Raw genomic sequence first — 16,711 nt, 5'->3', positions numbered from 1 at the left:
AGCCACTAAGTTTAGGGCAGGCAAAGAGACAGAGATAACAAATTGGTAAGGGCATGTTTATTCAGGTGGGAGATATCTACGCCCCCAACTGTGTCAAGAAGGCATATAGTAAAGAAATTAACTCTATGTTAACTCTGTGTGTGTAGGCAGATTCAAGGCCTCAGGTGGGAGCCAGTAGTGCAGTCACCTCCTGAGCTAAAGCTGGGTAGAACAAAAGGGAAACTGGGAGGGGCTGGTGGCATGACCAATCCCAGGCAAAAAATGTGTAGCTTTGAATCTACACATAACAGATGTTAGAACTCTCAGCTCCTTCTCCAGCACCATGTCTGCCTGGATGCTGCCATGCTTCCTGCCATGATGATAATGGACTGACTCTCTGAAACTGTAAGCCAGCCCCAATTAAATGTTGTCCTTTATAAGAGTTGCCTTGATCATGGTGTCTCTTCACAGCAATGTAAACCCTAATCAAGACAGACCAGAATTAGCAACTCTCTCTCATGCAATTGCTCCAAAGGTTCTGAAAGTAGTTCATTTGATGCCTTTAACAATGTTCTCTGTCTTGCAAGAGGGTTGGGGAGTGTTGGTTGGTTCTTGTTGTTTGTTTGTTTGTTTGTTTGTTTTAGCCAGGCACAATGGCTTGTAAATATAAGGCCCACATCCTTGGGAAGCTAAGGCAGAAAAGATGACTTGAGGCCAACCTGGGAAACACGGAGAGATCCCATCTCCTAAATGCAATAAAGAAATCAAAGCAGCACTGACCACACTTGGGAAGCCATCAAAGCAAAACAGGATATGGGGAGAAGACAGGAGGAAGAGGGGACACAAACACTTATGTGAGTCTATACCATCAGGCAGCGTCCAAAACCCCATACTTACTCCCAATCCCCATGAATGCCTGATGCAATCAGACCAGAAGTGGGATACTCACTGAAGTGACCCCCTTTTCAAAAACTCCCATCTCAGTTCCTGTTTAGGGGATGCCACAGGATGACCTCATAAATTATGAGCAAAGAACACTCAAATATAAGGTGCGAACAGGCCAGAGAAAAGCAGTTGAGTGCTCGGCACAGTAGCAGCTGGAGGAGTACACACCATTCCATTCCCCCAAGTGATCCCTAGTTATACAGGTCTCCTTCAGCCAATCAATTCACCATGCAGGACACCTGGATGAGAGGCTATCTATTAAGACATTCTCATGTTAGAGGTTCTAACATCAGACTTGGTCAGAGCCAGCACTGTACCTTGCTGCTATACTGCTTGGAGCAGTGTGGGCAGCAGACAGGAGGGGTGGCGATGGTACCCGTCAGCTGGGTGTGGGTGCTCAGCATAGGGTCGGGCTCTCCAGGGCCAGCAGGACGAAGTTTCCGAATGCTTGGTGGGAGTTCAGCTCCTGGATGGTTCTTCAGAATGTGGGCTTTGCGCTTGCTAGCACTCTTATATACCTGCAAGTTTAAATGTTTGGCCATGAAAGCTCCACTTTCTTGCTTAAAGCAAAATAAAAAATTTCATTCTAAGAAAAAGAGAAAAACGCATCGGTGTAGCCCCAAATAAAATATATCAACAAACACGGTATATGGTGGGTCATGCCTGTAATCCCAGCTCTCAAGAGACTGTAGCAGGAGACATCTAGTCGAGTGCCAACTTGGAAGTACCAGTGAGTCTAAGCCAGTGTGAACTAGAGTGAAACCCTGTCTCAGAATAAGAAGGCTGGCCGGGCGGTGGTGGCGCATGCCTTTAATCCCAGTACTTGGGAGGCAGAGGCAGGTGGATTTCTGAGTTCGAGGCCAGCCTGGTCTACAGAGTGAGTTCCAGGACAGCCAGGGCTACACAAAGAAACCCTGTCTCAAAAAAAAAAAAAAAAAAAGAATAAGAAGGCTGTCAGGCATGGTGACGCACACCTTTAGCCCCAGCTCTGGGGAAGCAGAGGCCAGCCTGATCTACAGAGTGAGTTCCAGGTACCCAGGGCTCAGTTACACAGAGAAACTCTGTCGATAAGAAGAGATTCTGGGTATGGTGCTCTATACCTAGAATCCTAGTTCTCAAGAGGCAAGGACAAATGGATTGCAATTTCAAGACCAGCCCAAGCTACACAAGACCCTGTCCTACAAAAAAAAAAATATATATATATATATATATATGAGTATTCTCTATTAGAATAAAGTAAGAATCAAATATAGATATGCTAGGTAATTTCCTTGAATCTTCTGCATAAATAAGTGTGGTAGTTTGAATATGCTTGGCCCAGGGAGTGGCACCGCTAGAGCAGGGCTGACTTCGAGACCCTCCCCGAGCCACATGGGAGACAATCTTCTTTTGTTTGCCTTCAGAACAAGAAGTAGAACTCTCAGCTCCTCCAGCGCCATGCCTGCCTGGACACTGCCATGCTTCCCACCATGATGATAACAGACTGAACCTCTGAACTCCAGCCCAGGGAAATGTCTTTTACATGAGTTGTGTTGGTCATAGTATCTCTACACAGCAATGGAAACTCTAAGACAGAGAGTAACTGTAAAAACACCCTTCACTCAAAATTTAAAAGGTACACACCACAGACAGCAGCCCTGTCTTGTGTAACTGCAATTGTAAAAGCAGAAAATTCTACCAGACACCTTCTCACTGCCCACTCGGTCTCCCAGGAACCACTATCTACCATGTAAATTGCAAGCTGACAGACTATTTTACATCTTGGACATTTCAAGTGAATTCATATTCTAGGTAATAAATATTATCTATTGTAAAAGTCACAGACAGAAGGGATAATAAGAAAACAAATTCAGCCGGGCGGTGGTGGCGCACGCCTTTAATCCCAGCACTTGGGAGGCAGAGGCAGGGTGGATTTCTGAGTTCGAGGCCAGCCTTGTCTACCGAGTAAGTTCCAGGACAGCCAAGGCTATACAGAGAAACCCTGTCTCAAACCCCCCCCCCCCCCAAAAAAAGAAAAGAAAACAAATTCAAGGAAATCTTCAAAAATAGCTTACATTTATTTTTTTTAACATTATACTTTATCTATCTAGCTATTGGTTTTTTTGAAGCAGGATTTCTCTATTTGGCCCTGGCTGTCCTGAAACTCACTATGAAGACTAGGCTGGCCTTGAACTCAGACATCCGCCTACCTCTATATCCCAACTGCTAGGATTAAAGGCATGCACCGCCACTGTCCCACCACATTTAATGTTTTAATGAAAAATTTTTATAAAACTATTATATGTGCACATGTATACGTGCATGTGTAAGTGCAAATGCCCAGAAGAAAGTATCGTATCCCTGGAGCTGGAGTTACAGGCAGTTTGTGAACCATCTTGTGCAGGTGATGCAACTTAAACTCAGGTCCCCTGGAAGAGAAATGCTCTCAACCACTGAACCATAAAATTTTATTTTTTATTTAAAAGTGTGTGTATATGCACATGTGTGTATGCACATGCATGTATGTGTCTGTCTGTCTCTGCCAGTCTATAAGTGCACCATGTTCATGTAATTCCTATGAAAGAAAGGAGAGGGCATCATGTTCCTCAGAGCTGGAATTACAAGAGGTCGAGCTGCCCAGTGTAGGTATTGGGAGAGAATCCTTGACAACAGTTGTAAGCTCTTGCTCTTGACCACAGTGCCATCTCTACAGCCCTTGGCTTACAATGAGGCTTCCTTTCAGCCTTTTTGGTCTAAATGCTAAAAAGCCCTGGTAGGCATCCATTCGTGGCCCTAACCCCTGCCTCCATCCCCCTACTCCCCAGCAGCCTAGCCAGAAGGAAGACTTTGCTTTTACCTTATCACAATACTGACAGAAGTAATCTCGATTGGGTTTTATGATGGGTAGGGTTAACTCAGGCACCTCTTCTATCTTCATGTCTGGATGCCTCTTTGATAAGTGATTTACCTGGAAAGAGAAAAGAGAGACAGATACACAGGAAAGAACTATTACAAACCAAAGTTAAACAAAACACTCTGAAACTGATGGCTAAAGGTTAAAACTCTGAAGCAAATGCTCAAAACAGTAAGGCTTATGCCAGAGACAGTGGACACCAAAGTGTCCATAGACCCTGTCAACGGGAGTTAACAATAAACCATTCAGCAAATAATTGAAGGCAGCCAGTCACCTGGAGGTACATCAACAGTCTCTGTCTAGAAAAACAATCATTAGAGAAAGGAAAATTTTCTGAGCATGAGTTTCCTGATGAATTATCCTAAAGTAAACGTGACTTTCATTTTTCAACTGTCTTACTGGGACTGCTGAATGGATACAAAGTAAAGGTTCTAACTTTAACTACTAAGACTTAGTAGAGTCAGCTAAAATCAATGAACTGTCCCGATAATTCCCCTAAGCTGGGCCACACTCTGCTTTAAAGGGAAGTTTCCTAACTCAACAATGGTGGCACTCATGAGGAGGGCTGGGAAGGAGATAAAGACCCGCCAGAGAGAATAGTCAACAAATGAGAGGAGGAAAACCAAACGAGACAAGACTAAGAGATCAAGGTAAAAAACAACAAACAAACAAACAAACAAATGATGACAAGTGCAGAAGTCTAGGGATGTGACTCAACGGCAGAGCACATGTCAAACAAGTGTAAGGCCCTGGGTTCCCAGCATCAAAATGGGGAAAGGAACGACACGGAAATGTTCTTTCAAAAGGTTGTCCAAAAAGTGGTTCAGAAGAGCAAAGGGAGACAAAGAAAAGAAGCCCAAACTAGGGGCTGCTTGCTTTCCTTTCTTCTCTCCTAGCCACTGACAAAAGGGGTGGATCTGGAGACAGTTTCCTGTCTGAGCCAGCACTGACCAGCATGCCTCGCCTCCGGAAGCCCATCATGCACAGGCGGCACTTGAACGTGAAGCTGTCGTAGTCTGTGGATGTGATCCGAGGTTTGAAGGCCTTGGAACGGCTGGTGCGGTCAGCTTTCTTGGCCTCCCTCTCAGGGTTGTGCATCCTTTGCATGTGCTCCCGGAGTTTGTCTTTTCGCTATTTGGAGAATTTTTGTTAAAAAGGGATGGGACAAGGATAGCAAAATTTTAATAGAAGAGTAATTTCAAAAACAACAACAAACAAACACCAATCCTTTGGAAACCCACTGGCAACTCCAGCCAGAGAACCAGGCAGGCTGAGTGTAAATCCTGCAATCCCATTCCCCAAGTCTCACCCCCAGCTTTGTAGTACATCACCTGCTACAGCTCCCGCCTCTCATGTCAGGTGGGTCACACAGATCTTCCCTCTGTACTTGTTTGAAAGAAAATGGCCAGAGGTTCACAGGAAGTGACACAATTAGAAAGTGTGGGCTTGCTGGAGTAGGTGTGGCTTTGTTAGAGGAAGTAGGTACTAGGGGCCAGCTCTGAGGTCTCAGAAGCTCAAGATGGGCCTAGTGGCTCATTCACTTCCTGCTGCCTACAGATCCAGATGTAGAACTCTTAGCTACCTCTCCAGCACTATGCCTGCCTGGTGTGTCACCAAGCCTCCCATCATGATGACAATGGACTAAACCTCAGTCATGATGTCTCTTTACAGAAATAAAATCCTAACTAACGAAGACACCTCCGAAGTTCCTTCCCCCCACTCACCAATTTATCCCAGCCCCCAACTTTAGCAGGCATTCCCTGGGAACCCACTAGCTACGCCTGCCAGAGAAGCAAGTAGGAATGTAAAGCAGGTAGGTGAGCTTCAGATCAGCCCTCTCCCTTCTCGCCGCCACACCCAATCCCCCAGCCTCACCCCCAGCTCTGTAGCCGACTACCCTACCCGTTGTGGCCTCCCTTCACTTTTTGCCTTCATTCCCAGGGCATGAAGCAGAAACTGGTGGAACATCCTACTTTCCTCCCATTGTGGATTCCCTCAGCCCCTACTTTCCAGCCCATCTCCATTCCTAGCATCAGCCCCCAATACCTAGAAACCCATTTTACCAGGAACCCCCAGTGGCCACACTTAGCAGGATCCCAGAAGAAATCCCTAACAGGCAACACACAACCACCGTAACCCACCCATAAGAAACGGACAATAGAAACTAACACCCTCTAAACAAAATCAAGACAAGATACCAATACCTAGAATTATAATCTTCCCACACCCAGATGCCTAGACACCAGCATAAAAGCATAATCAGTAACAGCCAGGACAATGTGTTTCTGCTAGAGCCCAGCAACCCTACCTCAGCAGATCCTGAGAACGGCAACATAGCTGAAGCACAAGAAAAAGATTCATAACAGCCTTTGTGAATACAATAGAGGTCCTTAAAGAGGAAATCATAAATCCCTTGAAGAAATCTATGAAAATACAAACAAACAGTGGAAGGAATTGAATAAAACAGTTTAAGACCTGAAAGTGGAAACAGAATCAATAAAGAAAACCCAACTGAGGGAAATCTGGGATAAAAAATTTAGGAACTCAATCAGGAACCTCAGAGGAAGCCTTGTTGACAGAAGGCAAAAAGAGAGAGTCTCAGGCACTGAAGACACACAATAGAAGAAATAGACACCACAGTCAAAGAAAGGGCTAAACCTAAAAAACTCCTAGCACAAACATAGGGGAAATCTAGGACACTATGAAAAGACCAAGGCTAAGAATAATAGGAATAGAAGAAACCTGGATCAAAGGCACAGAAAACTTATTCAATGAAATCACAAGACAAAAATGTCTCCAATCTGAAGAAGGAGATACCTAACAAGGTACAAGACGCATAAACAACACCAAATAGACAGGTCCAGAAAAGAAATTCCCCTCCATACAGAATAATCAAAACACTAAATGTACAAAACAAAGAGACAATATTAAAAACTGCAAGGGAAAAAGGCATTTCCCTGCCTCTCACTTAACCTAGCTACGTAAGAGCTATCACAGTGTCACCAGCAGAAGGTCCTATGGGGATTCATAATAAGCATTTCACTCAGAGATCAAGAAATGCCTCAGATGAGTGGTATCAGCCAGGTGAAATCATTCCAGGACTAAGATCAAATGGAGAGACAGTACCCCTCATTGAAGTAACTCCACACAGCAAGGCTGCCAAGTGAAAGGAGGAACCAGAGAGGAAGGAGGAAGCAGATCCTGTGTTGTCCCGGATACTGGGATGAGAACAGTGGGATCCACCTGCATAGAGATCTGCAAAGGATTTTCTCAGAAGGGCCACAGCAGCAGACTTATTCCCTGGTGAGTATGAAAAGGGCATTGTAGTCATGGTAGCATGCCTACTTGACCAAGGCAAAGGAGGATTACATGGACCCCCTCCAAGCTTTGCTCCACAATGAAATCAGCCAAAGGAGGGACTGGCAGCAGTCTGGCAGGTGAGGCCAGAGCGGCTGCCATGCTGAACTGGATCTTGTAGGAAGATGCCCGCACATTTTCCCTCCCTCCTTCCCTCCCACTCAGCTACCAGCTCTCTTCCTGACTGCCAGACCTACTGGCCAACTCCAGACTTGCCGTAAGGATGCAGCCTTCCACCAGCCTTCCATCCTGGGATCACACTGTAGTCAGAGGACTTAGGTTCCCAGGTAAGCTCCCCTCTACCGCGCAGAGCAGAGCTCCGGTGGGTGCAATAGTGGCTGCTCATGCCCCACATCCTCCTTTCAGATTCTTGTTTCTACATCTTTCCCCATAATTAAGTTCTCAATCAAACCAGGACATACTTTACTCTCTAACCATCAGAGTAGCTCTGACTCCCTGCTCCAAGCCTACATAACAGGGTTGAATGAAATTAAAGATGAAAACAGAAGCAGGAAGATTTGGTTTCTTCTTAACAATTTTTGCCCTTAAAGTTTGCATTTCACCTGTTTTATTTGTAGGAGGAAACCCACATGTCATGGTGCACACATGGATGCCAGAGGACAACTTGCAAGAGTCAGTTCTTAGTGTGTGGCTCCAGGGACTGAACTCAGGTTGTCAGTCTTGGCAGCAGATGCCTTTATCCACTGAGCCATCTGGCTGGCCCAGCTCTTTCTGTTTTTAACATTTTTAAACATTAAAATAATAACTGGCATAAAAAAATAATCAAAAAAAATTAAGTCAGGTCTAATGGTGTATGTCTATAATCCCAACACTAATCAAGTAGGGGCAGGAGAAGCAGTAGCTCAAGGCCAGCCTGAGCAACACATCCCACCGAGGCCAGCCTAGGCTAAAGGAGACCCTTTTTCAAAACAGCAAAAGCAACAAAGTGCTGAATGGATGGAACGGATGGACTGGCAATGCTAGTATCACAGCACAGTGACTCCTTTAGAGAGACAGTTTATGCTAGTGTCACAGCACAGTGACTCCTTTAGAGAGACAGTTTTATGGAGTTGGAGATGTAGGTGTTGGTAGAGTCTGTGACTAACATACACAAAACCCTAAGTTCAAACCCCATATTCAGCATAGAAGATGTGGAGGGACAAGGAGAAAGAGGAGAGGAGGAAGAAAGGGAAAAAGAAGAGATGGGGTGGGGAAAAGGAGAGAACCGAAGAGGAAAGATGAAATGTAACAGAATAGTGTGAAGGGGAAAGGTGTGGGTTAGACCACCATGCAGCACGTAGTGATTTCGTGGGCTGTAATTCTAACAGCAGCCGAGAGGGCACACAGGAATGGGATGGGCAAATGGGGAAGGGAAAGGAAGAAAGGGAAGAGAAGAAGAGGGAAGGGAAAGGAAAGGGGAGGGTGGGGAGGGGAGGAGGAAAAGGCAAGAGGAGAGGGAAGGGAGGAGAGAGAACAGGAGGGAAAAGGAGAGGAGGGAAGGGGAGGAAAGGAAGAGAGGGGAGGAAAAGGAGGGGGGAAAAGGAGGGAGGGGAGTAAAAAGAAAAAGAAAAGGAGGAGATGAAACTATGGTTCTGTGTGCCTATAATCCCAAAATTTGGAGGGTAAAAGCACAGGAATAAGTTTTAAGGCCAGCCTGGTCTACATAGAAAACATTGTCTGGGAGAGAAAACAAAGAAAAAGGAAGGTGGGAGGAAAGTAGTTTGGACAGGAGAAAGAGAGGAAGGGAAGGAGGGAGGGAGGGAGGGAGGGAAAGAAGAAAGGAAGGAAAAAGAGGAGATAGGAAAACTGCAGTCCAATTTATACTGTTCATATTGGAGTTCTTTAAAACTTGCGTGGACAAGCATGCACATGCATGGCGTGGTTTGCAGGTACAGAGAGTGGATAACCTGTGCACTCAGCTCTCTGCCTCCACTACATGTGCTCCAGGGATCACACGCAGTTATTACGTGCAGTGGCAAGCAGTCCCACCGTCCACTGCAGCATCAGTCTCATCTGCCCATGTTGGTTTTTGAGACAAGGTCTCACTCTATACCCAGGCTGGCCCTTAGTTTGCTACATAGTCTAGGCTGGTCTCAAACTCATAGTAATTCCTCTGTGTCAGCCTCCTGAGTACAGAGACTCCAGGTAGATGCCACCAAACATAGTGGAATTCCTGAGATTTCAATCATAATAATATACTGTAAGCCATCACAAATATAATTAATCCATAATGGATGTACAACAGGGCTTAAGCCTTTTTTCTTTAATGTATACATTCCATAGGGACATACCTCTCACTTGTCCATTCCCAAGAATCCATCTCAGCTTCTTCCTTATTTAATTTTATTGATCATTAGTGTGGCAAGGACATTCAAGTACCACAAGCACACATGAAGGCCAAGGACAACTTTTATGGGGAGGTTCTCTTGGTTCCCCATGGGATCTGGGTATCAAACTCAGATTCTCAGGTTGGTATGTCAAGTACCTTTAGCCACTGAACTGTCACACTGGCCCTCTTTCAGTCTGTCTCACAGTGACTACAGCAGTGTTTAGCAGTGACTGTCACTAACAAATGCGGAATTTCCTGCATACTTCCCCTTGGTGTCTTCTTAATTCCAGGCAGGTTGCTGGTTTGGGTTTCACTTTGCTCTCATTTGGGTTCACTATGTAGCACAAACTGGCTAGCCATTTTCTAGTTAGCTCAGGCTAGCCTCAAATTCAAGTTCCTGCCTCAGCTTCCTGAAGACTGGGATTCCATGCCAAGCTATATGTTTCATCAGAGTTCTTGAAATCATTACATTCTCTAGAGTAATCCAACCCTCTGACATTTCTACTGGAGAAGATCCTGCTGCTTAGATGACTTACCTGCAGGCTCTGATCAGACTAAATGTTCAACAACGAGAAAAACCTCTTGATTTAAGCAGTAAGTAAATGTGCTGGTCTCTTCAGACTCCCGAATTAGCAATTTAGTTCTAGTAACCATCACTTCATCACTTAGGACATATGCACAAAGCTATGAACAAGCAGGTGTCTGTTCCTGAGCCTCACTTGATCCTGGGCAGGCCAGTCCCCTCGGGTTGCAGGATGGCTTCCTACCTTAAACTGCTTCCCACAGGTGGAACACAGGAAGTCCTTGCGGTCAGAATGCCGGAGCATGTGCAGTCTCAGTTTGTCGGGGCGGCAGAAGGCCTTGTCACACTCCGTACACTGGTAGATCTTTTCAGAGTGGAAGCTTCGCACGTGCTTTTTCACCTGGCAGTAAAGATCAGGAGATGCTCAGGCCAAAAGAAAGGACAAGAGGAGGCTATGACACTAGAGGGAGCCCACGCACCACCGAGGACTTTCAGCGGCCTGGCCAGTCATCCAGTCTCAAGGGAAGACTGCCCTCAGTAACACACTGTCCTGCTCACAAAGAAACAGAACAGGCCAGAAAGCCTCATCAATCTGAACCTCCCAGGTGACTTAAAGCACAGAAGTAAGAGCACTGTCTTGATCTTTTGTACCATCTTCTTCTTTTTAAGGCTAAAGGCAGGATGGCTTTGAATTTAAATGAATCTTGCTAAAAATTACCTATAAGAAAACAAAAGTCATTTGTCCTCATTTGTGTGTCTACACATGTAGAGGTAACTGCTTCCTTAGTAGCTGATGCTTTCATCTCTTCCTTCCTATTAAAGCAGGTCTGGGATGTAGCTCAGTGTAACATAACTGCCTGCAGCCATGCACGCTCTAGGTTCAATCTCAGTTCTGGAAGAAAAGGGTCAGGTTCTGAAGAATGAGAGATAGAAATCAGGTGACATTGTCGATACCACTTCATGAGCACAGTCCTGACTGCCATCCTCCCTGGCTGGAAAGGACTCCCTTTACTTTCAGATAACTCTATAGCTTCTCCCTGGATTCAACTCCAGTAGTTGGGTGGGAGTGGGGATAGAGAAAGACAGGTTCTGAACTCTCTTAACTATAAATAATAAACAAAAAAGTGCTTTGGGAGAAGCCAAAGCTCAACAGAACAGTGTGTGCCTAGCTTTTACAATACTTTGAATCCAATAGCCAGCACTGAAGTGAAAGAGAAAAAAGCAAGTAAGCTATGGACAGAAGCTAAGTAGAAAATCCAAGCTAGTCCACTAAAGCACTCGGACTCACCAACGCTGGAGTTCCCTTTGCCATTAATCATGCCTTAACAACTTTCCTAACTGTATGAAGGAAAACTTTCCAACACCCTCACTGTCAGAGAGCTAAGATTAAATCCTTCCTCCTTTTGCTTTTGCAATTTAAAAAATATATAAATATATTTATATATAAATATATATATTTATTATTATATATTTTATATTATATTTTATATAATTATTATATATTTTATATTATATAAAATATAATATAAAATATTATATTTTATTATATAAATATAAAATATATTATATAAAATATAATATTATATATATATATATATATATATATATATATATATATTTATGAGACAGGGTTTCCTGTGTGGTTGTTCTGGAACTGGCTCTGTAGACTAGGGTGGCCTTGAATTTATGAAGATCCACCTGCCTCTGCCTCTGAAGAACCGGGAATAAAGGCATGAGCCACAATACCCATCAACTTAGAGAATATTTAAATGATATATTGTGGTTTAATTATTTACTGGATAAAAAATATTGTCAGTTAAAATTAAATCAGGGATGCTCTCAAATTTTTCTATCCCCACTTTGCCCCAATACTACAGGAGAGATAGTCAGTGCTTGGCACAACAACGTATCATAGAGCAACTCTGTTTCCTTCTAAATACACAGCCTTACTAAAGCAAGAGAGAAAGCAGAATGGCAGGGAGATGTTTCCCATCCAGAAGTGAAGGAAGATGTGCTGCCGACTCTGTGCTGTCTCATGAGTAATGGATATTTGGCAAAGATTTTTTAAAAGACTTTTTAAAAATAATAACCAGATGTTTCAAGATGATTTTTATATTTATTTTTAGTGCACATGTACAATAATGCACATGTGAAGATAAGAGGATTATTGCAGGGGTAATTCTCACGTGGGCTCCAGGGATTGAACTCAGATCATCCGGCTTGGCAGCAAGCACCTTTACCCACTTGGCTATCTTGCCAGCACCAGATGTGGTGTTTATTACTAGGAATATAACTTAAGACATTTAAGTAACACTGATCTGTACAACTAAGGAAAATAATACTCTATACGTGAAAAGTAGTTTGAAAACTATTGCAAAGTTATTTTAAAAAAAAAAGATGAGAAGGCAGAAGCTGGATGGTCTCAGTTTTCCAAAAATTGAAGTTTCTTTTACGAAAAGATGGAAGCAGACAGGAATGTCAGTCACAGACACTCACCTGGATAAAATCTGGGAACCGTTTCTTACAAGTTGGGCAGGTGAAGTAGCCATCATTGACATGAATGGCCACATGATCTTTCAACAAATCAAGGCGGTCAAAGGATTCTGGGCAAAAAATGCAAGAGTAAGTCTTCTGGTCCGAATGGAGCTTCATGTGGCTCTCCAAGGAGGCGCTGCTGATGAAGCCCTTGTTACAGAGATCACAGGTCAACGGGCAGTTCCCCTCCCGCCCATGGAAGCGCAAGTGTTGGTCCAGTTTGTCCTTTTCCCGGAAGGCCTTCCCACACTGCAGACATTTAAAAGGCCGGAATGACTTCCGGATAAACAGATGCTGAAGAGCTGCATTCTGAAAGACACAAACAGGGCCGCACGCTGAGGAGACCCAGAGTGACTCCTGCAGTTCAGAGAAGCTGAACTCAAGGACACAGGGTGAAATGAGAAGGGCTGAGGCTGAAGCAAGCCCCCAAAAGTCTGCTGTGAAGAAACAGTTTTGGGGTTTCACTTTTATCCGTATGCATGTACTTCCTATTGAAAGGATTTAAGTAAATTTCAAAACATGTTTTCTCTTTTTTCTTTTCTTTTTTCTTTCTTTCTTTCTTTGTTTAAATTGAGATGGGATCTCACTATATAGATAGTTTTGGCTATGCTACAACTCACAGAGATGCCCCTGCCTCTGTATCTCAAGCGTTGAGATTAAAGGCATGTGCCACTACATCCTGCTCAAAACTTGTCTTCAACAGAAAACAGAGAGAGAAAGAGAGAGAGAGAGAAACCAAACCCAGAGCAGAACAGAACAGAAACTGGAGATGTGAAGGAGAACACTTGGGTAAGTGACACATGTGTGGTGAGAGCAGAGGGTGGCAGTCAGTCAAAGCCCTCCATCAAAGAATCTGAAACAGATGAAAACATTTCACGGTAAAGTAAGAGGACCTTCCCTGGGGGGAGGCAGACAAAGAAATAGGCATGGGGTTCCTTTGGGTATAAGGCATTAAGTCAGTGGAGTTTTCAATATATATATATATATTACTGATCTCAATTTAAGAAAATGAGCAGAATGGGAAATGAAGATTTATGTAAATGTATTTGTTCATGGGGCATGACATGAACACATCATAAATGGAAAATATGTATTTCAGTTCTTAGAGAATGTGAAGGACTAGTTCCCATGGTAGTTCTAGACAAAGCTAACCTCACTGTTGCACTTCTAGTCTAAACAGGTCAATTTTGCTCTTTCCTTGTCAGGAGAGATTGCTCTTCTGTGGCTGGTTATCTATCTTGTAAACCCATACAATTATCCCAGGGAATCCAAGCCAAAGAAGACAGACGCTCAGTGGAATCGTCACAGCTACTGGACAAACAATAGGCACTCCACCAAGAGCAAAGCCCCACAAATATCTTTCACACAGAGAAAACAGAATCAATACTTCGTATGCCACAAGGAAGACTCGTTCCTAAGTTCCTCAAAGCACAGAGGCAAAGGTCTAGATGGCTTTGTGATGGGGAAACTTCAGAATGTGCCTGCGAATGGCTGTGCCTGGCAGCTACAGGGGAGAGTCACTGAAAGATCAATAGGGATTGTCATGCATTATCTGTGCAATGAAGAAAATGCAGAGGCCAGTGTACTTTCAATTGCTTATCAGAAGCACCTTGCAAATTAAATTAAATGTGAAGTAATTATGGGGAAAAGCAAAATATTTATTTTTGATCTATGGAAATTTCTGAATATGGTCCAATTCACATACCAGGAAACTGTCTCTCCTGGCTCCTCCAACAAGCCTCCAAGAGGTATTTACTGTGCTACCTAGTCATTTATTTTGAGTGGTAAACAATTCTGTTGTCTCCCTAAGTTGACTGAGGCTGCAGGAGGTATGGAAGGGATGCACCACATTTCATTCCTTTTTCTATGTAGATTCCTTAATAAACTACTTAGTCACAGGAAATCTCACATATTGGCTTGAAAATTAACAAACTGTATTTCAAGTAAAACTAACATTATTCCTAGGTTCTTTTCCACAGTATCCACAGAGATTCTGAAGAACCGATCTTTTCCAAATCGGCCATGGTTGCTCTCATTTTCTCAAGCTGCTTGGCGCATTATCCTGACACACACTTGGCAAAAAGGCTCTTCCTATTTTCCTCTACTTTCAGAATATTATGGGAAGATGCCAGAGAAACAGATGCTCTTCTAAGGTTCAGTGAAGATTTGGGATTTAGAGCATGTCTGCCGTGTTAGAAGCACTTCCTTGATCGAGCCTCGGTCAAGTTTCCAAGGACAGACCGGCTGCACAATTGCACAGGGGGCTCCATCTCTCCTGAGTGCTAAATCCACAGCTCAGCTTTGTGTGGCTGCATTGTGCTCCTCAGTCTCCTGTCAGTTCTGATTAGCATGAGTACCTTCAGACACTTGGTTTTAACAGAGCAGCCACCTGGCTCCCCTTCCTTAGCTCCACTGCAACTCTTATCATCTGTGTCATTTCCATGGAGCCCTGAACACAAAAGTGCTCAAAAGCTGGCCTGCTTCTTTCTAAGCTAGCAGCTCTCATGTTGCAAAGGCATGAGTACTGGGCTACCCCACCCTTGACTCACTTGCAGGCTATTTCCGCTCTAAGGCATTTTCTCTCATGCACAGCCACACCTGGGCCACTCCTATAAGAAACCATCACAACCAGGGAGGCTGGGCAAAGATGCATTGTGGGTCTTCTAATCCCTGAGCTCCCATACTCAGTGTCACCACACCACATGGTACATTAACTGCTCTGGGGATGCCAAAGTCGTAGCCTCCTTCTAAACTCTATTGCACTACAGTGAATTCTGAGAGAAGATTCTTCTTTTGTAAAATGTTTCTAAAGTTTGAAATTAATAGCTAAGAGAACCTACACTATTAACTCACTTTCAAATACTATTCTCATCCTGAGACTAAAGAGAAAAGAATCAGCTTGTTTGTTGGGTTTTGATTGTATAAAAAAAAAAAAAAAAAAAAAAAAAAAAACACACCAAAAAGAACAAATAATTCTTCAGTTTATCACACACTCAGCTTTCAAAACTTTTAGTGGGTTAACAACACACCTCTCTCCTCCCGACACCCCAGCCAGGGTCATGATGCTAGCTGCACTGTCCCACAACAGCTCTAAGAGTGTCTGTGCCTGAGCTTCTGATCTTATAGTTGACTTCCTATGGAGTTACCTACCTCCCACAAGAGACCATTTTCCAAACGCCTGTCTCCTCTCATCTACAAATGATTTCCTGACTTCCCTCTATCCAGCCTTTTGTTCTTCTCAGTTCCTAGAGCAGTCCCAGGCTGCACTGGAATATTTAACAGAGAACTTTCTGTTAACACTGGCTCCTTATAAGACTGGAAGCCCTAGAGCCCCGAGCTCTGCTGGTTGCCCAGACAGAGCTGACTGTGCAGTCCAAGTCCAGCACCATAGCACACATCACAGAAATTGCTTCAGAGCTGGCAGGGGCCTTGGAGATCATTTTGTCCTTGCTTTTGTTTGCACAGGAATCTACAGCCCACAGTTTACTAATTTATTTATTTGCAGATAAAATCTTATCATTCATTAATTTGCATTTACAGGGGCATCCAAATTGTGTTTTCCATGTGAATTCAGTAAGTACAGTGTGCAAAGAACAGCAGGTCAGCAAACACTTAAATAACATCTGGGAATGTGAAACACAGGAAACAAACCTACCTGCAGCTCCAACTGAGCAGGCAGCATTAGAGGAGAGAAAAATAGTTACATTACCAATTGGCTCAGAAGATTTCCCTGCAGTTGGTCATTACCAATCTGGATAAAAAGATGAGAAAATACATAGCCCTACTTTTTAGAATGGGTGAGAGGAAAAAACCAAGACAGATCAACTAAGATTGAAGATTGACCTCCAAAGGCAGCAAACACGTGACTTTTTGCTTTGATGCCAGGAACCTTGTGCTGGAACCATACCTCGCCTCTTTTAAGAACCAAAGTAATCAAACAGCCACTTGACTACAGGTATGCGCCTTGTTATTTTTTTTCCCCCTTCAAAACAATGGAATGGAACAAGTGGTTTCCCTGAGCTTGGAAAAGCACACATGGGAACAGCTGGGCAGGAGGACAAGCGCAGACCAGGAAGTGATACATAGGATGGATCAGAAACATCCGCTCACACAACTCCTCCTTCTGGCATATATTTATGAAATTCCTGAA

At 43.8% G+C, this 16,711-nt stretch overlaps 1 protein-coding gene across 2 annotated transcripts in view; it reads right to left on the bottom strand.

Annotated features, from left to right (window-relative positions):
* Positions 1-16,711, bottom strand: part of Prdm10 (PR/SET domain 10) — a 106,206-nt gene that overhangs the window by 23,860 nt on the left and 65,635 nt on the right. For both annotated transcript variants that reach the window (XM_076924579.1, XM_076924578.1), the window contains exons 12-16: positions 12,523-12,870; positions 10,271-10,426; positions 4,769-4,948; positions 3,761-3,871; positions 1,242-1,442 (exon numbers count right to left, since the gene is read on the bottom strand). In XM_076924579.1, the coding sequence (XP_076780694.1) occupies positions 1,242-1,442; positions 3,761-3,871; positions 4,769-4,948; positions 10,271-10,426; positions 12,523-12,870 (996 nt within the window). The remainder of the gene's footprint in view (positions 1-1,241; positions 1,443-3,760; positions 3,872-4,768; positions 4,949-10,270; positions 10,427-12,522; positions 12,871-16,711) is intronic.

This window comes from Arvicanthis niloticus, chromosome 26 (genome assembly GCF_011762505.2).
Source record: "Arvicanthis niloticus isolate mArvNil1 chromosome 26, mArvNil1.pat.X, whole genome shotgun sequence".
Lineage (NCBI taxonomy): Eukaryota > Metazoa > Chordata > Mammalia > Rodentia > Muridae > Arvicanthis > Arvicanthis niloticus.
The sequence above is the reverse complement of the archived record's forward strand: the minus strand, read 5'-3'. Positions and strand labels throughout refer to the sequence as shown.